General features: G+C 39.1%; 1 protein-coding gene across 1 annotated transcript in view; it reads right to left on the minus strand.

Moving 5' to 3' along the window:
* Positions 1 to 25,148, minus strand: part of PLA2G4A (phospholipase A2 group IVA) — a 170,800-nt gene that overhangs the window by 47,284 nt on the left and 98,368 nt on the right. Inside the window, exons 8-10 of the mRNA XM_032137064.3 lie at positions 8,931 to 9,067; positions 2,722 to 2,944; positions 1,866 to 1,980 (exon numbers count right to left, since the gene is read on the minus strand). Coding sequence (XP_031992955.1) covers positions 1,866 to 1,980; positions 2,722 to 2,944; positions 8,931 to 9,067 — 475 coding nt within the window. The remainder of the gene's footprint in view (positions 1 to 1,865; positions 1,981 to 2,721; positions 2,945 to 8,930; positions 9,068 to 25,148) is intronic.

Consider the following 25,148-nt stretch of genomic DNA (forward strand, 5'->3'; position numbering starts at 1 on the left):
TGCCATTGTTTACATACTTTGTTTCATTTTTTGGCAAAACATTGTGAGAAGTCTCATCTTCACTTAACAGATGAGAAAACTGGGTCTAACATAAGTTATATAACTTGGTCAAAATGACAGTGTATAGTAACAGTTCTGTACTCTGTTGTGCCTTAACTTCTTTAATAATTATTGTAAATTTTCCAAACAGACTATAAGGTCTTATAGGGTAGGGACAATATATTGTGGTGAGGAAAGAGGAGTTCATCCTTAGCGCCTGGCAGACTGCAATTGATATAGACCATAATCACTATGTACACATCAGAAGTTAGTATGGTAAAATAAAATTTTACCAAAAAAAAGAACAAAGGATTTTTGAAACCAATTTCAGCACTGCTAATTACTTTCTAAGTGGCAATGTGCAAATTATTTAATCTTTATGAGGTTTTGGTTTTTCTTCTGTCGAACAGAGCTAAAAATACCTACTCCCTGGTTGTAGGAAACATGGAATAAAATAGTAAATGTGATAAGTGCCTTCCGAACCATAAGCATGACAAACATTTTAGCCAATATTTTAATAAACATTTGAATGAATGGATCCCAAGTGTGCTAATTTTTGTAAACTATTCAAAATTTTTGTCTGAGAGGCAGTTGAGAGAAAAGTGAAAATTACAAAAGGATTCTGGATATATATCTGCTAATTATACACCATTCATGATGGTTTTTTAAGCTCATGGTGTGTCTGAAGTCACTGAGATAATTTTCCTAAAAATAGAATGAAGCCCACCAGCCAGTCAGAAATGCCATTGTGCTGTAGACTAACACTGACAGAGGCCCCCCAAAAGTATGCTGTTGTGCACTTTTTTTTTTTTTTTTTTTGAGACGGAGTCTCACTCTGTGGCCCAGGCTGGAGTGCAGTGGCATGATCTCGGCTCACTGGAAGCTCTGCCTCCCAAGTTCATGCCATTCTCCTGCCTTAGCATCCCGAGTAGTGTTGTGCACTTTTATAGTATCCAAGAAGCAAAGCTTGAGAAGAAACAAGTGTTCACTCCTGAGATTTTAACAAAATGAGGCATTTGTTCATCAACCACTACAAATATACACTAGAACTTTTTAGGTGCTGAATTATAAAAATTACGACAGCACTTTGAATGGCAGTTGGCTCTATATACCCATGAGTTCAGCAAATTCTATCAGCTGCAGATCAAAAATATTTTTTTAAAAATTCCAGAAAATGTTAACGTTGTTGACATGTACTATGTTTGATCTGTACTAAACATGTACAGACTTTTGTTCCTTGTAATTATTCCCTAAACAATATAACAACTATTTACCTAGCATTTACGCTGTATTAGGCATTGTAAATAACCTAGAGATGATTTAAAGTCTACAAAAGAATGTGTGTAGGTTACCTGCAAACACTGTGCCATTTGTATGTGGGGCTTGAGCAGCCACTGAATTTGGTATCCACAATGGGGCCTGGAACCAATCCCCCATGAGTACCAAGGGACGACTGTAGATCATATTACCCAACTAATGAAAAGATAACCAACAAGTAAAAGAATTTGCACTACCTAAAAGCACTAGGCATATTATTTTGTCAAAAGTTACTGAGGAATGGATAATTGACTGTATTGATTGATTGTATCCATGATTTTTATTTTACTATAGTAAATGAAAATACATTAGTTACTAGTTTCATGGAATATTCTCTACAACCAGGAAATCGTCTCACTTAATATTTTCTTATATTTTCAAAGTCTTATGTTACAGAAAATACATTAAAATAAACAACTGAAATTGCTTGTGACCTTCCTCTAAAGAAAACCACGGGAAACTGCAATTCAGAGGTTCCAGGAAGTGTTCTGAGAAAGGAAACAGCATACCTGCAAACATCAGCTCTGAAACGTCAGGTTTGACATGAAGACAGGTGAAAAGAGGTAAAGGGCATTGTGCCGTATTGACTTTTTCCTTCAAACTACTCAGAGTAGTATTCATTCTCTGTCCACAGAAGAAAGAAAAAGATGACTTTAAATTTATAAACAGATACAGGAAGAATGCTATTCGAAATAGTAATTCCAATCAAAATCTTATAATTTTATGATAAAAATAAGTCTTATTACTTCTAGAAATTACTAGGTCCTCAACGAACAACAAAAAATAAGCTCTATGGAAGTAACTATCTTCATTTAAAACATAATCATAACTCTAGATTATATGTCTACATCTGAACTGGAGAATGAATTAGCAACTGTGGAGCCTGGAAGAAACTTAGTCCCTGGACTCCCTGTCACAGGCTCTCCTCTGCTTTATCTTCAACGAAACATCAATGCAATCATGTATCAAGCGGGTCTGTTCTGTGTGATCCCCTCCCTTTCTTGACTCTATTCAGGCAAACTTCATTCTTCCTCATCTAAAAATGTTACCATTCTTGGAGGGAATGGGCAGTTAAGGGTTAAAATGTGATTTTTTTTTTTTTTCCAGAGAAAAGGAATACAAAAGCACTTCCTCACACATTCAAAACCTTTACATCATTGAAATGAATTAGTAAGCACTAGTTTGAAAGGTAGAAGAATTATAATCTCTGGTGGGGAGAATGGGCTCAGTACACATAGTTGGACAAATAAGTAGAGTCCACTGACTTTTATAAAATGCATTACATTTTCTTTTATTTAAAATGTAATATTATAATATGTTCTGTCTACTTGTTTTAAAAGTAATGTAGATTGAACTGTAACTTACATTATGAATTAGTGTTTCTCCTATTAACATCCCAAAGATATCAGTAAAGGTGACAGGTTGTCCAGAGCTTTTCTTCCTCCATAAAGACTCAACATATCTTTTAACTTTCTGTGGTGTGAGAAGTAAAAGGGGGTTGTGGCTAACATTTTTCATTAGTTCTTCATTAATCTCCTCTGGCCCTTTCTCTGGAAAATCAGGGTGAGAATACAAGGTTGACATGTACCTATATGGAAAACAAAACACAGTCAGTAAAGATAAAGGGCATTACACAGCAGTCTCCAAAGAAAGCAGGCACACTCTGTAAATAAAGCATGGTGAACATATTTGGTTAACTTCATTATCTGATTGCAGATATTAAAACATTTAAGAAAAGAATGTGTCAATCAGAAAGGAGCTGGTCTACCATAAAGGCAAAGAAAAAAGGAGGTGTCAGAGGAAACACTGAACTTTCATCCACAGTCCAAGAGAGAAGGTGCCCTAATAGGACTACTGTCCATTGTCTAGTGTGCCAGGAATGGAGTATCTCTATCAGGCTATTAGAGATTGATGACAGAGCACATCTGAGTCATGTAAATGAATTGACTTGTCTGGCTCCAAGACTAGTCAAGCAATCTGATCATCTAAATTTCCATGATGATTATCTACAAATAGAAAATGTGTTGTCCCAACTATTGTAAATTCCTAATTCTCTTGACAAATGGTTTTTTTTTCCCTTAATTATCCATTGGCCAACCAGACAAAAATCTCAAACCTTGTCAACTGTAGGTCTCTAAATTTCTGAACATATGAATCTGAAGGCAAAATCCTAAAGAGAAATAAAGTCTTCGAAAGCTTTCTTATGAAGCCTCTTGTCTGCCAGCCATTTGGCCACTTCTGGTAAAACTGGAAATCACCATGAGCCTTGATATTTGATATCTAGATAATAAATATTCAGTTATGGTGCTCCTACCTGTGAACCAATACCTCTAGTATGGTAGATCTCATGCTGACCATTAATTACTTGTTTACTTATCTGTTTCCCTCAATAAATTGTGTCCTCCTCCTTCAGGAAATAAACTTTGTTTATTCATCTTTTTTAGCCTCAGTGACTAGCTAATGTCTGTCATATGACAAGCACAGCTTAGGAAACTCATAGAACAAAATAAAAATAGAATATGTAAAGACTTCATCACTTCATCCAATCAAGGAGAAAATAGCACATGTTTTAATCTCTTATTTCCTTGGGATTCAAATCAAAATGTCTATTATAATGGTTATCATCCCTTCAAGGGGAGAAAACTAATTCTTTTTAGGCCCCTACTATATTCTGAGTACCGTGTTGGTTAATTGTTCATAAGCTGTTGTCTTGAAGACTCACGGTGGCTTTCAAATATTCTATTTTAATTATTAAGAAAAAGAGCATTGGGAAATTTAAATAACATGCTCATATTCCCCAGTTTATAACAGCAGAACTGGAATTCAAAATTTGTCCTCTACCCAATAGGCTTTTTTTTTTAGTCTATTATACAAGACTTCAGTTTTTAGAGACCAAACTATTCCCATTTCACAATAAATTATAAGTCCTTATTGGGTTTGAGTTCCTTGGAGACCAGCTGAGAATAATAATCAGTTAATAAATGGAGAGTAACAGATCCACAATGGAACACATGTGCAGAAAAAAAAAAAACTTTAAACGATTTTTGTACAACAAATTGAATTTGAAACAGTTCCCTCAACATGTGGTAATGATAAATCAAATAGACTTGCTCAACTCAGTATAATCACGAAATATCTATAAAAATACAGCTTTGAATACTTGAAAGATACACAATTCATTTATTCCCATAGTTATTCCAAAGTCTACCATGTGATTCATCCAAATCAAAAAAGATAAGAAATTCTGGACCTTCTCATACTTTTAATAAATGCACAATGTGCTCTCTGAAGATTGAAGTAATCTGGTGTTCTCTCTCTCTTTCTCTCTCTCTCTCTCTTTTCCCATCTCATGAAGCAGTTGGCTTGGAAATACAAACGCTGGCGAGAAACAGAAAAACCTAGAATACTTCAACCATTGGCATTGGGTTAATGGTCTCTGCTTGTTCAGCATTTATGACACATATTCCTTAGAATTCACAAGGTGAGTTGGATAATCTTTTCATGGTGTCCCTGCAGTTACATCTAACCGAGTGAGATTATCTCAAAAAATAAAACATAAAAGTATCACCCCAGTTTTTAACTCTATAGTTAAGCCTTAATTTTCATCTCTTTACCAATAATGTTTCCCAATTATACCAATCAAGTTTCAAAAAAAGAGTAGCTTAGACATAGCAGGGCCTCTATAAATTAGTTAATTAATGAGTGAAGGGGTCTTAGGTTTATTTATATAAAAATCTGGAAATATTTGCCTCGAATTTTTCAACATATTTATATGATAGGACACCTCATTCTTTTTATCTAAATGCGTTTTAGATTTTGTGACATTTTAAATCTAAATCATGCCAGAGAGGAAGTGATGTTCAATTCAATCCTTGTCTCCAAATCAAATGGTCAATGTTTTAAAATATCAGTAGCTAACCAGCAGGACTTGCTGAATCCAAACCTTCAGGGGTAAACATTTAGGGTTAAACATTTAGAATTTTTGTGCTTAAAAAAGAGCAGAAATGATTCTCATCTGCAACTAAGATTTGGAATGACTTGAGAAGACCCTCAACATCTGTTAAGGAAATATCTTAAAACCCTTTAAAAGCCCCTAAATTAATTTTCCCATAAAACGCAGTTACTTAACACATTTCTTCATTCAGTGATTAAGCAACTATGACCTAAGGAAAGTCGGCACTGTGCTAGGTAAGAGAGATTCATTAGGGAACAAGACAAACTTAGCCCTTAAACAACACATTTTCTCTAACACATATCTTGACCTTTGATCCTGTCACACCTTATGTGACAATTTCTGTTAATATTGTTTCTTTTTTCACTGTTCTAAGAATTTTTTGTACTGTTAAATTCTATTTTAGTTAATTCAATAAATTGGACCATATTGTCTATAGATGCAGAGCTGCTCTCATTTCTTTTTAGATGGTAATACTGTACAAACTTGGCAGTCAACATCCAATAGCCCCTTATGATGCCATAAAAGAACAGCTGAGGAAGAAAGCTGTACTAATCCTGAGTAAAAGAACACAGGATTACTGTCCTGTTTTTTTTAGTTCACTAATTTCAGGTCTCCAGGTTGGCTAATACTTATATTTAATGAATCACAACTATCATCCAAAATTAATTTCAGAAGTAATTACCATAAAAGTAGTAGCAGGTATAAGGGAAGCTTTGTCCTACCTAAAATTCTCTTTTGTGATCACAGAAAACTTTCTGGGAGGTCCAGGGCTTCTCCAGATATTTCCGTATTACCTCACTTATACCAAATAATGGCCGTGTATCAGCAGAATATAAAAGGTTACACAACATAGAAGCATAATGTGTTTTTCCAAGTCTTTCCGAATTCCTTCCTTTGAACTTTTTACCTTCTCACCTGTACTTTTTAAGAGAGAACTGTGAACATGAATCACCCTGGCCACCTTTTCTTCTGGTAAGGGAGCATCTCTTCTTTCCCTGGTTAACACCTTCACCTGTGCTTTCCATCTTGTGTCCTGTCTCTGCTGGAGTCTTTTTCTATCTATGATCCTTCTTTTTCTTTATCTTCCATCTACGCCTCTACATTATTTCCTACATCTCAGACATCTACAAAAATGCTCAACTCTCTTGAATTCTGAAAAAATAAGTAAAAACCCTTCCCTGGGCCCTATGTTCCTTTCAAACAATGACGAGCTCCTTCCTTCCCTTTCCAAATAAAGTACTTGAAATAATAGACGGCTTTTATGAGGTTCACATGCTTATTTTTTGTACTCTCATGTTTTATTCACTTCTTGTTTTTTACAATCTCATGTTCAAAAGTATATTTTAATTACTTTTACTAGTGGTTCCTGCTAAAACCACTAAGCAAACCCAGTCCTTTGCTAAGCTTTTCACAGATTTTCAACATTATTAAAACACCCACTCCTTCTTGAAGCATCCTTCCCTCTAGATACCATCTTTTACTTGATTCTCCTCTATGACAGTTTATTTGCAGTCTCCATTAGGGTTCTATTTTCTTTTTATCTATGAAGTTTTGGAGTGTTACAGGGTTCCATGAATTAAATTCTTGGTGGTAATAGCTAAAATGGCAGAAGTTGATGGAATTACCTAGGGAGGACATATTGATATAATAGACCAAAAGAGAAGCCCTGAGGGAAAGCCCACATTAAGGAGAGAAATTGTGGAAGTGGTAGGGACAATATATGGAGGAGAGACCCATCAGAGAGGATGAAATAAAACCAAAAAGGCGTGATAGGAACGATGAGAAAGAAGGACAAATCAATGTGTGAAATGTCTCAATCTCCAATCCCTTCCTCCCCCATCCCACATACACTGAGAAGTCAAGGAAAATAAGAACTATGCAAATAAAGTGATCTGTGTGTGAAAATTTATTACAAGGAGTGAGCAGCCTTTTAAGAAAATGAAATAAAAAGGGAAAAGCTGAGCTTTACGGAAATAAGACTGTGAAAGATAGGGTAGAAGTATACGTGTGTGTGTGTGTGTGTGTGTACACATTTAAAATCCTTTAATTACTCTCTTTGTATATATATATGTACACATTTAAAATCCTTTTAATTACATTTTATAGGACTTGTTCACTGACAGGGGAATGTAAGAAGATATTGCACCAAATCTATGACCAAAGCAATGACTGTAGCTCTAATCAAGCTCACACATACACAATTATATCCCCAAATCAGCACTCAAAGTCTAGTCTTGCTTTATTAGATGAGTTTAAGAAAGTAAGCGTCTTACAGTTGTCAGTGATGGACAACAGGGATCTAATAAAAAGTGAGTACAAAGAAAGAACACCACTCAAAGAATAATAACAAAATGATTGAGTAGGCGAACTAATGTAAGGGTCCAAGATTTTCGAACACATTACTCATTAAACAGGCAGATGCCTGCTCTTTCCTTCAAGGAAAAGAATAATGATGGGCTACACCCTTCCTTCAGAAGAAATAAATCATTTTGAGGGTACATATAGAGAAGATGGCAACGATGGCTCAAAGTTTTTGTTTCATAACTAAATAATCTGATTCAAAACATTTAAGAAACTGTAGATGATTTAAATGTGAAACTCTCTGTAAAATATCTAGATGTCCCAGAAAAGAGTGTGGTTTAGTAGAAAGAACTCAGAATGACAGATCAAAAGCCTGAGTTTATATGCTAGCTCTACTAGTGATTTTGGACAAATCATTTGGCTTCTAAGTCAAATTTTCTTTAGCATAAAAATGAATAAACTCATACCCATCTCACAAGATAAAATGACACAGAAACTTTAAAATACTAGACATATATAATACGAAATTCTGATAGATGAGTTTGCCATGGCCGAATGACTAAAAAGGCCTTGTAAGTCCAAGACAGATCTTTAGTAATAAGGTGATACTCTTATTTGAGACATGTGAGCAAGGACTTTTCATTTGATTTTCAATGTGCTTATGTAAGATAAGCAAACCAAAAAGTATGTAGTATCTTCTTTGAAAATGTTTTATAAATATATTTGTGAAAACCTACAGGGTACAAGTATTATACATACGGATGTTTTAAGTCTCCACCTAAATTTAAAGGACTAATTTCATATTTAGTTAGATGAAAATCAATGAAGTATATTATATTTCTATATTCAAAAAATTGTTTTCTTTGTTCTGTATACTATGGTATCTTGCATCTTATTCTATTTGCCCTAAAGAAGAAAATGAATATGTAGTGAATCATGTAGAGTTAGACGTGTTCACCGAAGGACTACAAATCAGCAAATTATAAGAAGATTAAATTAATTATGGGTGGAGTATGTTGTTCCACTTCTATTTTTATCTAGAATTATTTTCAATTAGTCTTTTTTATTTTATGTTTTAACTACATTTTAAGTTACAAACTGGCTTAAAAGAAGTAAATTTGCAACAAAAAGTTATTATTAAGTATGGATTTGTCTTTAAAAAAATCTTTTAAAGCAGATTGTGGCATCAAACTGGAAAGTTTCAGTAATTTAAAGTTAATGATCAATTTTCTAAATCCCCTTTTCTCTTCTAGTGCTTGAGTTAGATAAATCCTAAATATTTCAAGTTATAAAACTAAAATTAAAAATGCATACTAACCAGGTGGAGCCAGAAAGACCAGCAACGTAGGTAGCACAATCCAGAATTCCTGACTCGTATAATGCCTTCATCACACCAGAGAATCCCACCATGGCTCGGAAACCCCCACCTGAACCCAATATGGCTACCACAGGCACCTGAAATGATACAACAGAGAGACCTGTACACAAAGCAAAAATCATAAAATACACTTCCCTTTAGTCTCAATCTTTATGTTATACATCCCATATTTTGTCACAATGAAGTGTAAATTGACTTCATACTTTAGTAATGCCTAATTTTTTAAAGGAAGAAAATAAGACCGGGTGCAGTGGCTCATGTCTGTAATCCCAGCACTTTGGGAGGCCGAGGCGGGATCCCCTGAGGTCAGGAGTTTGAGACCAGCCTGACCAACATGGTGAAACCCCATCTCTACTAAAAATACAAAATAAAAAATAGCTGGGCGTGCTGGCAGGCACCTGTAATCCGAGCTACTTGGGAGGCTGAAGCAGGAGAATTGCTTGAACACAGGAAGCAGAGGTTGCAGTGAGCTGAGATCATGCCATTGCACCCCAGCCTGGGCAACAGAGCAAGACTCCATCTCAAAAAGAAAAAGAAAAGAATGTTTCATATAAGAAAATAAAAAAGCAATGTCTATTAGAAAAAAGATATTATTAAAATGACCAACTTTATTTAATAATAACAATAATACTCTATATTTGTTCAACATTTTGCAAATTTTTGGCTTGCTTTCAGAGACATTGTCTTATTTAACTCTCTCAGAAATCATGTAAGGTGAGCAGAAGGAAAGTATTTGCTGGTTTTGCAAATGAAAGTTATATAATGATGATGTTACTTGTGTAAGATCTACTAGTTGGTAATTCATAGTTGAGTAAGCACCTTGCCTTCGGGTTACATTTACAGAGAGCATCTTTAACATCTGGTGACTGATCTGATGTTAGCAGTAAAAGAGAGGAAGGTGGGTGGTCAGACTTAGGGTTTCTAGCTTTGCTCTTAAGCAGATGATGCTATCATTACCCAAAACAAGGATCCCAAGGCATGAAGTTAGGTGAAGGAAGAAACAGTGCACTCAGTCTTAGAAATGCTGAATATACAACATGAATGCATTGTGTTTCAAGTATTGGCACTTGATCCCTGAGTGGCCACTTACCAATATTATGTATACATACATTCATAGAATGATTATTTCACAACCAGAAGGACTGAAAAGATTGTATAGTCATAAGATATAGTAGTTGTAAGGAAGGCAGATAAGAATTTAGAACAAAGAGGAAGGATTTGAATTAAGCCTTGAAAGGGGGTTGAGTATATAGGCAGTATAATAATAATAATAATAATAATAATAATAATAATAATAATACTAGCAAACATTTATCCTTTAAATTGGGAAAGAGAAATCTGCAGAGGCCAGATCTTATTAGAGTTAGAGCAGTGAATAGTAGAACACCTAGGACTAAATTCCTAACCCAGAGCTGTACTTTAACAAGTGGTCTCAAATAAAAAAACACTAAGCATCAAACTACATGCAAACTGGAAACCTCATAATGACAGCACACTCTACAAGTGCAGTGCAATGGAAGGATCTAAATGGCTTTGAATCTGTATATGTATATATGTGTATGTGTGTGTGTATCTGTGTATATCTTTATGTATCTTTATATAGATGTATGTGGGTTTGTATAAACACCAAGCTCTCAAACACAGATTTTAAAACTGTAAATAAAGTAAAATATGTAAGTCCTTAAAAGCTTGCCTGGAGGGGGAAATAAAGCTAAGGTAGGAAGCTAAAGTAGATTATACAGAGGATGAATAGAGTACAATAAAGTATTAGGTGCAGCAGTAGTTGTAAGGAAGCTAGATATGAAGTTAGAATGAAGAGGAGGGATTTGAATTCAGCCTTGAAAGGGGGTTGAGTTTACAGGCAGTATAATAACAATAATGATAACAATAAAAGCAAACATTTAACATTGGTATGTGCTCAGTTCTGGGCCTAAGGTTCAGGCCAAGATAGGCATAAGCAGAAAAGGGTATGTGATCTGGAAATCAAAATACTTGGGGTCTTAGTATTGTAGCAGGTGTATATTAGGGAGTTGGGAAAATAGGATTATGAAGGGCATTGAGGAAAAGCAATTTCAAGATTAATACTGTAAAAGATGGAAGCTTGTTCATATTCAAAAATTATTTGGGGGCATTTGAGTCTATAGGTATGGTTAATTGTAGCATTGTATTATTAAAAATAACCAACCCAGTACCAATTAGGTAGTTTAGAATAGAGAAAAAAAGTTCTTAGTAACAGATTATACTCTTCATTTCAACACACAGCAAACAGCCTGCACTGTTATTCAGCAGGAGATTTAATAAGAGAAACTGGAAAAATGACCATGTGAGCTTCTCTAATCCTTAGAAAACAACTTCCCAGATGTCCTTCTCCAAATGCCAACAGCCCGACACATACTGAAGATGCTTACGATATGTTGCTTGGAATTTTCTGGAAACAGCCTCCTATTAAACTGGAATTCATGTGTTAGGTAACCTATTGTTCTCATTATTGCTTTGAAGTAATTCTGAAGGAGGTTTTCAGGTCAGGGTTTCAATTCAGATACTTCTGTTGTCATCAGGGGAAGGAAAATGTCAGATATTTGTATGTAAAGTTGAATAATCAAATAATTGGCTGTGCAGATTATAATTACCTTCATTTGTAAATGCATATAACGCATTTACATTATATCATTTAATTTTCATAACCTATCAGCACATACTATTACTCCATTTGTTTGTTTGTTTTGTTTTTGAGACAGGGTCTCTCTCTCTCTCTCACCCAAGCTGGAGTCTCTCTCTGTCACCCAGGTTGGAGTGTACTGGCATAGAGATGGGGTTTTGCCATGTTGCCCAGGATGGTGTCAAACTCCTGGGCTCAAGGGATCCACCCACCTTGGCCTCCCAAGTAGCTGGAACTATAGGTGCACCACACCTGGCTAATTTTTGTAATTTTTGTAAAGACAAGGTTTCACCATGTTGCCCAGGCTTGTCTCAAATTCCTGGGCTCAAGGGATCCACCCACCTTGGCCTCCCAACATGCTAGGATTATAAGCATGGGCCATCGCACTGGGCCTATAACCCCATTTTTAAAAATAAAGCAATTTAAACACAAAGAAGATATTTTTTTCCAATGTCACAAAACTAGAAAGTGGTATTTGGAGTCAAAGTTGGGTCTGTCACATAACAAAGCTATTATTTCACTATGTTCTACTTTGTCTCTCAAAACAAATGGCCCCTACTTTTCCCCAACTAATGCTGTGTCCTAAGGCCAAGAAAATACTCTGTGGGCTCAGTTTACTTATATGTAAGAATATTGATCTTGATATATTGATATATAAAAATATTGATCTTGAAGCTTTTAGCAACTAGCAATATTCTAGATTCTGTAACACCTACAGAAACATGAATTATAAAACTACAAAATTGTAACTATGAACTATAAAAAAGAATGGGAAATTAGATGTGTCAAGAACATATCATATGTACCTTGCACTCTCTCATGGACACTTTCACACAATTTATTTCATTTAATCTTCCCAGCTCTCAAAAGGAAGTCATTGTTTGTTTCATTTTTCAAATGAGGAGTGTGGATAATACCTTGTCCATAGATAGATAGCTAATAAGTAATATAACCAGGATTTGAACTGAAGTATGTCTGGCATCGAAATTCCTTGCTCTTTCCTTTGTCATTGCTCAGAAAGAAAGGGGTAACCTTTACGTAGAGAAACCATTGATGCTTGGTCAAACTATATTTCAAATTATGTATCACTTCAAATAACGTCAGGACAATTTTACATAATAAACAAAGACTAAGTTTGGAGTTTTAATAGTCTTGCTCATTCTGAAATAATGTTCAAAGAAATAACACGAAAGTTATAAGGTTCAGCTGTTAGTCATGGCTCTAATTCTAAGAGAATCAAATAAGTGTTGCTGAGAAGGTTTGGGGTTATATTTGGACCTAATATCATTACTATTTAGATATAAATGATGTCAATAAATATTTCTCATACTTCCTTCATATGATTACGGGAAATGAGTTTTCATTTACCAAAAGCCTTGTGTTTTAATTTAATTATCCTGGTACGTAAGCTTACTGACATTATTAATTGCCTCCCTTTCAAAAGAAAATTCTGAAGTATTCAAGAATATTTTTGTTTTTCATAGACAATTACATAAAAACATTTCTCTCCTTGGCTCCCTGTATTAGTCAGGGTTCTTCAAAGAAACAGAACCAACAGGATGAGTAGATATACAGAAAGAGATTTATTATAATGAATTGTCTCACACCATTGTGGAGACCAGCCAAGTCCAAATCTGCAAAATGGGCTGGCGAGCTTCATACCCAGGAGAGCCTATGGTGCAGATGAAGCCCAAGGGAAGTCTGCTGGAGAATTCCCTCCTGCTCAGTGAGGCAAGTCTTTTCGTCATATTCAGGCCTTGAATGGATTGGATGATGCCCACCCACATTATAATAGTAAGGATAATCTGCTTATTCAAAGTAAGCAAGAACACCAGCAGCAAATCTAGCACTTGGTCTTATATGCCTCTCCATTGCTTCTGACATGCGGACGTTTGCTTGCCTCTTCCCGACCCTGTTCCCCTCACAGCTTACATTTCTCAGCAGTCAAGGGCTTTGGGCCCCTCAGAGTGCACCCCCTTGCTGAGTGCAGTCTGGGCCCCTTGGATATCTAACCTGCTCTCTAGACCAGTTAGGCCAGTTTCCAGCTCTGTTTAACTCCTTGGCTGTTTATATCTCACCACTTCCTCAGATAAGAAAAATTCAACTCCACCTCTTGATTTCTGAAACCTGACCCTTGCAAGCCCAGGCCTGCTCAGTTCATGTTCCCATACTCCACTAAAGGGAGCCCTTCACTGCCTGCCTTTCGACCTTTACCATCTGAAAGAAGAATAAAGATTGATAGTACAAAGTGCCATTGTCAGAATGAAGGTGGAAAGAGGTGGGAAAATATTCTTGATGAAGGAAACAGCAGAAACACAGGAATGGCAATGCTTATTGACAACTCAAGGTTGATTTCTCTTATCTCCTTCAGAAACTGTCTTGCTCTGCCTCTCCCTCCACGACTAGATGATCTCTCTTTCTCTAGCCTTTCACTTAACTTATATGACAAATGTAAGTACCAAATGGAACTCGGAGAATTAATGACTTGAGGTCCATATTTTACTTCTATTTTCATCCAAAGCTGTCTATTTGTTTAAACTGAAATATGGTCCTTATAGTCTTCCTTAAGAAAAAGCATTATCTCTTTTACACTCTGATGACAAGAAGAATCTTTTCTTCTCTCATTTCTTTACTACTCTAATTCCAGATTTTACTCCCCCAGCCAACCTTGTTATGTTATGGCTAGTTTTTAGGGGACATAGAGACTGGATAGTAACATTTCATTTCACAGACACAACTGTAATCTGAAAACTTTATCTGACCAAAAACTATTTTAGAACAAGAAAAGTTTAAAAAGTGGCTTCTGAACTATCAAAATACACCAAAAATCCCCATACACAAAGTCATATATCTTGCTCAAAGAAGAGATCTCAGCCCTCTTCTCATAAAGAAATTATATTAAATAGAGACATTGTTCTAACAGCAAGTTTGCATATCAGATTTGAATTCCAGAGCAACAAAGTTGAAAGAGAAAAGGGCAGTGTGAAGAAAAAACACTTCAAGCGGCCAACGCAGGGCACAGAACAATGGCACCTGAATGCAAAGGAAGCAGGCCTGAGAATGCCCAAATTGGTTCAGTCTGAGCAAGAAATTACACATTTCAGAAAGATTTCCATCTACATAATCAAAATCAATAATTTTTTTCAAAAATCTTAGTACTTAAGAGAATAAATGCTTAGGCTTTAAAAAAACCTTAACTATTTGACTAGTTCATTATATAGGCAGGAGAACTAATTTAAAAATTAGGCCATGCTAAATTTAACAATTATTGACCATGAGTGTTATGCCACAGAATGGCAGCACCTAAGAATATGTATAATATTACTGTTTTACTGAGTAACTACTATGTGCCCCTATATATTTTGCTGGATGCTTTATGAGCATTAGTACTTATCCCCTTACCCCAACAGGAGACATTATCATCATTTTACAAGTGAAGCACAAAGGTAAAACAAGGTTCCCAAATATATACTGCCCAAATTCATTCAACATTTAATTCAACGTTGAGGTCTAACCTGGATACCGTCTGTATTGAGACAAATAGGACTGTTCTTGTTCATTGTACAAACTGCCACAACAGCCCACTCTTCCATACATTAAGGAGGCCAACTGGCCAGCACTGAACAGAAAGTGAAGACTTTGATAGGGGACAAAGGATGTGGAAAGTTAAGAGATCCAAGAAGTAACATAAAAATAGAAAAATGTTACTTTTGTTATGCGAATGGGTGGTGCTGATAACTTCTAAGCTGATTATTTCTGCCAAGAGAAAACAGTGTGGGCTGAAAACAAAAAAAAGCAACAACAAAAGTTTTAATTCTATAAATGACTTCCAAACACATGAATTTAATATTTTTTTGAAGGATAGCCCAGAGAAAAAGCATGATTACCTCATTCCACATCTGTTGCGGAAAAGTTATTTTACTGTCATTCATACGAACATGAAGCAAAGTTATATTTTCCCAGGAAGACTTACTAATCCTTTCCACAAAAGGAGGAGTGACTAGAGGTTGCAGCAGAAACTTACTTTTTGAAAGGAAGAACCTAAGAAAAAATGCCAACCAATGTGTCCTACGTAAATTTCTAACTCAAGAGTCTAAGCCAAGATCTCATCAAAACCTTCTCCTTAATGGGTATTTCCCTAGCAAACTGATACTGGTGTTCCTGCTTCAAAACCATGACCTCTCTCTCTAGCAAATTTACTCCATGCATGCAATGCCTAAATCTGTGCCCTCATGCATGCAACAAAATATTCACCAAGGATCTACCATACTAGGAACTATGCTAGGTGGTTGAAATATAGAGATGAATAACACAGATATTGTCCTGGCCCTCATAAAACTTAAATTCTAATGGAGAAAACAGTCACAGTCACCAAATAAATATTTTTACAAGAATCTTTTTAAGTACAACCATGGGAAATGCTGAGAAGAGAATGTTCATATATGCCATAAGAGAGTATAACTGAGAGAACTAGCTTAGACTTAGGTTAAAGAAGGAGGACATGATTTGGGAGAGTCTCAGAAGAAATTATCTGTGTGCTCATTAAAGAATGGGAGAGTGTCAGCTAAAAAGGGGGTGAAGTGGAGAGAGGGATTGTATAGGGGAAGCCTATTGCAGCAAGAGGGAGCACTGTACAGGAGACCACCAGCCGGGGAAAGATTCTGTAGGGACACAGAACTAAGAGGTGCTTACTGGGAGGGAGTATAGAAATTTGGGATAAACTGGCAAAAATGAAGCTAGAAAGAAGCTGTGGCGAAGAGTCTAAGAGCAGTGGAAGGATTTTAAACTTGGGATGGATTGAACTAGATTTCTGTTTTGAAACATTCACTCTGAATTCATTGTAAAAAGAAAGTGGTAAGAGGGAAGACAAGTACAAGTCCTCTCAATACACAAACATATGTGAGCCCTCTCTATACAAGGCACAGAAAGAGACAAAACTTTGTGTTCAGATTTAGGTAGGCTAAGTTTGAGATGCTGGCAGGAATACACTTAAAGAAATCAAGTAAGTTTGTAGATATTTAGGTCTGAAGCTCAGAAGAGAGGTTCTAAGTTGTTGACATACATGTGAAACTCCTTAGCACACAGTTGTTGGGCGACATCATAGGCTAGAGAGAAATTTCTTTTTGTTGTTGTTGTCTGAGACAAGGTCTCACTTTGACACCCAGGCTGGAGTGCAGTGGCACCATCTTGGCTCACTGCAGCCTCTACTTCCTGGGTTCAAGTGATCCTCCTGCCTCAGCCTCCCAAGTAGCTAGGACTACAGGTGTGCACTACCACACCTAATTTCTTTGTATTTTTTGCAGACATGGGTTTTCACCATATTGGCTGGGCCGGTCTTGATCCTTCCACCTTGGCCTCCCAAAATACTGGGATTACAGGTGAGAGCCACCACACCCTGACTGAGAATCCTGAATTTAAATCCCAATTGCCTAGAAAAACATATTTCTCATGGGGTGTGGTGGCACGCACCCCATAATCCCAGCACTATGTGAGGTCGAGGCAGGAGGATAATTTGAACCCAGGAAGTCAAGGCTGCCGTGAGCCAAGATGATGCCATTGCACTGCAGCCTGGATGACAAAGCGAAACCCTGTCTCAAAAAAAGAAAGAAAGAAATAGAATGAGGAGAAAGAGGACCTAGGACTATGACTTGAGGAATTACTATATATAAGGAATGCTCAGATGAAGAAGAGCTGGTAAAGAACACCAAAGAGTCATGATGAAGACCATGAAAAGGGAGTAAGTGAAGAGTAGACAATGTTTCAAAATGTAAGGAGACATCTGTCATTTGCAGCTGCAAGGTTAGGTAAGATAGGGCAAGAACAAGATCCTGTGCATTTATTAGTACTGGTGTCTAAAGGAGGTAAAATGAGCTTGTATAGAAAATGTTGGAGACGTTTGTGAAGGTAAGGAGAGAAATAAAGCAGAAGGGAGGAGAGAATACAGAATCCAGAAAATGTTTTTTATTCTTTATTTTCTTTTTATAACTGAGTTTAGAACATGTTTATATTTTTATAGGAAATATCCACACGGAGGTAGATGCTGACAATACAGGTTGAGAGTGATCTGGGAAAATCTGAATAATAGATATATTGGGGTATTCAAGAGGAGCTTAGGATCCATATCTGATGGGTATCTGCATTTGAAAGCAAAGGGAGTAGTTTCTCTATTGAACTACGAGGGAGGTTGCAAAGGACAGGCATCAGTTATGGAGTATGTCAATTTTATAGCAAGAAATGAAGGATTTGTCATCTCCTAATTTTTATTTCTCTATCATTAGGAGACAAGTCTATCTGTCATGAGGGGAACAGGAAATAGCCGTTAGCAGTAAATAAAATAATTGTTGCAAATAACTAGAAAGCAATTGGGCAGGGAAACCCTGAGATTGCAAGGCACGTTCTCCCAAATAAAGTTGACAGTCATGACTTACAAGAAATATGAATTTCCTCCTTTTTCTTCTAGCTAGCTCATACCTCAAGGCATGGCCAACAGTCTTCAACTCTAAAAGAAATTTCCATTCTCTCTACTGCAGAGAGTGAATCATCCTCTTGCAATGACTTGCATCCCTCAGTTCACACCTCTTTATTAAGAACTTAACACATCATTGGTTTTGTTTGCTGAAATATCATTCTTCCAAGCAAGGCTTTAAAATCACTAAGGAAAGTAATTCCTCAGGGCTAGCCATCTCAGCTTTATTCTTCTCTAGTGCCTAGCACAGTATCTCAATAAATTACAAATGTTAGAAATGAAAAGAATTTGTAATATCATTTTTCTGTTTTGAGGGTATACCAATACCATATAAGGATAGTGACAAAAAGAAAAATGTTGTAGAATTGCTACTGAAAAGTTTTCTATATGAAAAGAAACACACATACACACACTAAAAACTTCGGAGAAGCTATAAATTTCTGAATAATGTATAGAGAAGACAGTTTTTTCAAGAGCTAATTAGCCTGACATGATAAACAACCACAAGTTCTAACAAGTGTCTATTACGTTGACAAGCAAGATATAGGATTTGGCCAGGCATGGTGGCTTGTGGTTGTAATCCCAGTAAGGGAGGAGACCACTCCTCATATTGTCTTATGCCCTTCTGCCTCCAAAGAAAGAAGTAAAAACTAAAAGGCAGAAGTGAAATCCACAAGCAGACAGCCTGGTGCCACACCCTGGGCCTGGTAGTTAAACATTGACCACTGACCTAATCAGTTATGTAATCTATAGATTACAGACATTGTATAGAAAAGCACTGTGAAAATCCCTGTCCTATTCTGTTCTATTCTAATTACCGGTGCATGCAGCCCCCAGTCATGTAACCCCTACTTGCTCAATTGATCACAACCCTCTCAAGTGGACCCCCTTAGAGTTGTGAGCCCTTAAAAGGGACAGGAATTGCTCACTCAGGGAGCTCAGCTCTTGAGACAGGGGTCTTGCCAATGCTTCCAGCTGAATAAACCCCTTCCTTCTTTAACTCGGTGTCTGAGGGGTTTTGTCTGGGGCTCGTCCTGCTACATTTCTTGGTTCCCTGACTGGGAAGCGAGGTGATTAACAGACGGTCAAGGCAGCTCCTTAGGTGGCTTAGGCCTGCCCTGTGGAGCATCCCTGCTGGGGACTCTGGCCAGCTTGAGCAACGCGGATCCTGAGAGCGCTCCTAGGTAGACAATTGCCCCAGTGGAACACCTCACCAGAGCAGCGTGTGGCAGGCCCCCATGAAGGATCAACGCAGTGGCTGAACACCAGGAAGGAACTGGCACTTGGAGTCCGGACAACTGAAACTTGGTAAGACTAGTCTTTGGAACTTGCCCACTCCATTTGAGTGGAAGCATGGCCTGATCACCCACAGTGTGCCTGTACCAGCACTTTGGTTTTTGTTTTTGACTTGACTTGGATTGCTTGATACTTTGGTTTTGGTTTTGACCTGACTTGGATTTCTTGATACTCTGATTTTGGTTTTGATTCTGGTTTGGTGTAAACTGTAAAAGTGTGTATGTGCCCTTTTTACCCGTTCTTTGTTTTGTGATGTGTGTGTGGTGTGAGCGTGGTCTTTTGTCTCGAGGAAACATGGGTCAGGCACAAAGTAAGCCCATCCCACTAGGAACTATGTTGAAAAATTTCGAAAAGGGATTTAAGGGAGACTATGGGGTCACTATGACAACAGGAAAACTTAAAACTTTGTGTGAGATAGACTGGCCAGTATTAGAGGTAGGTTGGCCATCAGAAGGAAGCCTGGACAGGTCCCTTGTCTCAAAGGTATGGCACAGGGTAACCTGTAAGCCAGGGCACCCAGATCAGTTCCCATATGTAGATTCTTGGTTACAGCTAGTTTGGGACCCCCCACAGTGGTTAAGAGGACAGGCAGCAGCAGTACTAGTAGCAAAGGGACAGTTAGTTAAGGAAGGTTCTCGGTCCACCCACTGAGGGAAGTTGGCACCAAAAGTCCTGTCCAACACAACACCAGAAGAATCATAGCAGGAATTGGTACCAGCAGTACCCCCTCCTTATCAAAAGGAAGGGCTCCCCACTCCTGAGCCCACAGCACCTCCACCTCCACCAGATAACCACACCCCTAGACCATCCAGAGTAGACAAAAGAGGAAGTGAAGCTGCAGGAGAAACTCCTCCATTGGCCGCTTGACTATGGCCCAAGACTGGAACCCAAATGCCCCTGAGAGAGAAGCAATATACTAGGGTAGATGAGGACAGACACATGGTGGAAAGGTGTGCCTTTATGATGTATCAACCTTTCACCTCTGCTGACCTCCTCAATTGGAAAAATAATACTACATCTTACACTGAAAAGCCTCAAGCTTTAATTGACTTGCTCCAAACTATTATACAGATTCATAATCCTACTTGGGCTGATTGCCACTAGCTGCTCATGTAACTTTTTAATACAGATGAAAGGCAAAGGGTGCTCCAGGTGGCAACTAAGTGGCTAGAGGAGCACGTCCCAGCTGATTACCAAAACCCCCAAGAATATGTAAGAATTCAGCTGCCAGGAACAGACCCCCAATGGGACCTGAACAAGAGACCAGACATGGAAAGGCTAAGATGGTACCGTGAGGCATTAATAGAAGGTCTAAAGAAAGGGGCTCAAAGGGCTACAAATGTAAATAAGGTCTCTGAGGTCATCCAAGGAAAAGAGGAGAGTCCAGCACCATTCTATGAGAGATTGTGTGAGGCTTATCCTATGTACACCCCTTTTGATCCAAATAGCCCTGAAAATCAGCACATGATTAACATGGCCTTAGTTAGTCAAAGTGCGGAAGATATCAGGAGAAAATTGCAGAAACAGGCTGGGTTTGCGCATATGAATACCTCACAGTTAATAGAAATAGCCAATCAAGTGTTTGTGGATAGAGATTCAACAAGCCGCAGAGAAAGCCGTAAAGAAGGCAAATGCCAGGCTAGGTGAAATGCTGACTTACTGGCCGCGGCCATTAGGGGAATTCCCCTGAAAGGAGAGGGAAAGGGGGGTTCCGGGAAGAATACCCAGTCTAATCGCCCACGCTTGCAAGGTAACCAATGCGCCTACTGTAAGGAAATAGGACACTGGAAAGATGAATGTCCCCAACTGAAGGAAAAGCAATGTGATTCGGAACAAAAGACCTCAGATAAAGATGAGGGAGCTTTGTTCAATCTGGCTGAAGGGCTACTGGACTGAAGGGGACCGGGCTCAAGCGCCCCCAAGGAGCCCACGGTCAGGATTACAACTGGGGACAAGGACATTAAGTTTTTGGTCAGTACTGGCGCTGAACATTCAGTAGTGACCACCCCAGTCTCCCCCTTTGATATAATCAGAGCAACAGGAGTTTCCACTAACCAGGCTTTGTGTCTACCACGGACCTGCTCGGTGGGGGGAAATGAGATAGTTCACCAGTTCTTGTATATGTCTGACTGTCCCTTGCCCTTGCTGGGAAGAGACTTGCTTAGCAAGGTGACAGCCACCATCTCCTTTACAAAACAGGGCTCTTTACAGCTAAAGTTACCGGGAACAGGAATTATCAAGGCCCTTATGGTCCTCCGGGAAGAAGAATGGAGACTTTTTCTAACCAAGCCAGGCCAAGAGATAAAACCAGCTCTAGCTAAGCAATGGCCCGAGTATAGGCAGAGGATAATCCTCCGGGACTGGTGGTCAACCAAGCCCCCATGCTCATAGAAGTTAAGCCTGGGGCCCAACCAATTAGGCAAAAGCAGTATCCGGTTCCCAGAGAAACTCTCAAAGGAATCCAGGTTCATCTCAGGTACTTGAAAGCCTATGGAATTATAGTTCCTTGACAGTCTCCATTGAACACCCCCCTCCTGCCTGTCCCTAAGCCAGGGACCAAGGACTACTGGCCAGTACAGGACTTGCGCTTGGTCAACCAAGCTACAGTGACTCTGCACCCAACAGTTCCTAACCCTTACACATTGTTAGGGCTGCTGCCGGCTGAGGACAGCTAGTTTACCTGTCTGGACTTAAAAGATGCCTTCTTTAGCATCAGACTAGCTCCTGAGAGCCAGAAGCTGTTTGCCTTTCAGTGGGAAGATCCGGAGTCAGGTGTCACTACTCAGTACAATTGGACCCGGCTTCCCCAAGGGTTCAAGAACTCCCCTACTATCTTCGGGGAGGCCCTGGCTTGAGACCTGCAAAAGTTTCCTGCTAAAGACCTAGGCTGCATCTTGCTTCTGTATGTGGACAACCTTCTGCTGGGACACTCCACGGCAGTCAGGTGCACAAAAGGGATGGATGTCCTGCTTCGGCACCTGGAGGACTGTAGATATAAAGTGTCCAAGAAGAAAGCTCAGATCTGCAGACAGCAGGTACGCTACCTGGGATTCACTATTCAGAAAGGGGAGTGCAGCCTGGGGTCAGAAAGAAAGCAGGTCATCTGCAGCCTATTGGAACCTAGAACCAGAAGGCAAGTAAGGGAATTCCTAGGAGCTGTGGGGTTTTGCAGATTATGGATTCCAAACTTTGCAGTTTTAGCCAAACCTTTGTACAAGGTTACAAAGGGGGACGATCAAGAGCCTTTTGAAAGGGGGCCTCTACAACAGCAAGCCTTTTGTAAGTTAAATGAAAAACTTATGTTGGCCCCAGCCCTAGGACTACCAGATTTGACAAAGTCCTTTACACTCTATGTGTCAGAAAGAGAAAAAATGGCAGTTGGAGTTTTAACCCAGACTGTGGGGCCGTGGCCAAGGCCAGTGGCCTATCTCTCAAAACAACTAGATGGGGTTTCCAAAGGCTGGCCACCATGTCTAAGGGCCCTGGCAGCAACAGCCCTGTTAGCACAAGAAGCAGATAAACTAACCTGTGGGCAAAACCTGAATATAAAGGCTCCCCATGCTGTGGTAACTTTGATGACTACCAAAGGACATCATTGGTTAACAAATGCTAGATTAACCAAGACCAAAGCTTGCTATGTGAAAATCCCTGCATAACTATTGAAGTCTGTAACACCCTAAATCCCACCACCCTGCTCCGAGTATCAGAGAGCATGAGAGAGCATAAGTGTGTAGAGGTGTTGGACTCAGTCTATTCTAACAGACCTGACCTTCGGGACCAGCCATGGGCATCAGTAGACTTGGAGTTAGACATGGACAGGAGCAGCTTCATCAACCCACAAGGAGAAAGATGTGCAGGATATGCGGTGGTAACTTTGGATGCTGTCATTAAAGCCAAACTGTGGCCACAGGGCCCTTCAGTCCAGAAGGCTGAGCTCATTGCTTTAACTTGGGCTCTAGAACTCAGTGAAGGTAAGACTGTAAACATCTACACTGACTCTCGATATGCCTCTCTAACCCTCCAAGTGCATGGAGCATTACATAAGGAAAAGAGCCTGTTAAACTCTGGGGGAAAGAACATAAAATACCAACAAGAAATTCTACAATTATCAGAGGCAGTGTGGAAACCTCAGAAGGTGGCAGTCATGCACTGCAGGGGACACCAGCGAGCCTCCACCTCAGTGGCCTTAGGAAACTCTCTAGCTGATTCAGAAGCTCGAAAAGCAGCTTCTACCCATTACTGTGCATCGATAGCAGCCCCCTTACTCCCTCAAACACCTGACCTGATACCTACCTATTCTAAGGAAGAAAAAGACTTCTTCCACCCAGAAAGGGGGCAAGTAATAAAAGGAGGATGGATCAGACTGCCAGATGGGAGGGTAGCTGTGCTGCAGTTGCTGGGAGCCACAGTCATATTGGCCATGCATGAAACCACTCATCCAGGGCAAGAGTCACTTGAAAAATTGTTAGGCCGGTACTTCTACATCTCACACTTGCCAGCCCTTACCAAAGCAGCAGCACAACTGTGCATTACTTGTCGACAGCACAATGCGAGGCAAAGCACCACTGTTCCGCCCTGCATACAAGCTTATGGAGCGGCTCCTTTTGAGGATCTTCAGGTGGATTTCACGGAAATGCTGAAATGTGGAGGTAACAAGTATTTGCTGGTTCTTATGTGTACTTACTCTGGGTGGGTAGAGGCTTATCCAACACGAACTGAAAAGGCCTACGAGGTAACCCATGTGCTTTTCCAAGATCTTATTCCTAGGTTTGGACTGCCCTTATGAATCAGCTCAGATAACGGGCCGGCATTTGTGGCTGACTTGGTACAGAAGACAGCAAAGGCATTAGGAATCACTTGGAAGCTACATACCGTCTACTGACCTCAGAGTTCCGGAAAGGTGGAGTGAATGAATCGGACTATCAAAAATAGTTTAGGGAAAGTATGTCAGGAAACAGGGTTAAAGTGGATACAGGCCCTTCCTATGGTATTGTTTCAAATTAGATGCACTCCTTCTAAGAAAACAGGATACTCCCCTTACAAAATACTGTATCATAGGCCTCCTCCTATACTAGGAGAGCTTCCAGGCACTTCCCAAGAGTTAGGTGAAATCGAATTACAGCGACAGCTACAGGCTTTAGGAAAAAATACACAAACAATCTCAACTTGGGTAAATGAGAGGTGGCCCATCAGCTTATTCTCCCCAGTTCACCCTTTCTCTCCAGGTGATCACGTGTGAATCAAGGACTGGAACGTAGCCCCTTTGCGGCCACGGTGGAAAGGACCTCAGACCATCATCCTGACCACATCCACGGCTGTAAAGGTAGAAGGAATCCCAGCCTGGATCCACCACAGCCGTGTGAAACCTGCAGCCGCTAAAACCTGGGAGGCAAAACCGAGCCCGGACAACCCCTGAGAAGTGACTCTGAGGAGGACGACAAGCCCTGCTCCAGTCACAGCCGGAAGCTGACTGGTCTACGCACAGCCAAAGCATGAGGAGAATCATCATGGGACTCATTTTCCTTATAATCTGGACTTGTACAGTAGAAACTTCCACTGATTTTCCCCTCATGGAGGACTGCTCTCAGTGTATACATCAGGTTACCAAGGTAGGGCAACAAGTTAAAACAATCTTTCTGTTCTATAGTTACTATGAATGCCTAGGAACTCTAAAAGGAACATGTTTATATAACACTCAGTACAAGGTATGTAGCCCAGGAAACGACCGACCAGATGT

Source organism: Hylobates moloch, unplaced genomic scaffold, assembly GCF_009828535.3.
Source record: "Hylobates moloch isolate HMO894 unplaced genomic scaffold, HMol_V3 SCAFFOLD_18, whole genome shotgun sequence".
Classification (NCBI taxonomy): Eukaryota; Metazoa; Chordata; class Mammalia; order Primates; family Hylobatidae; genus Hylobates; species Hylobates moloch.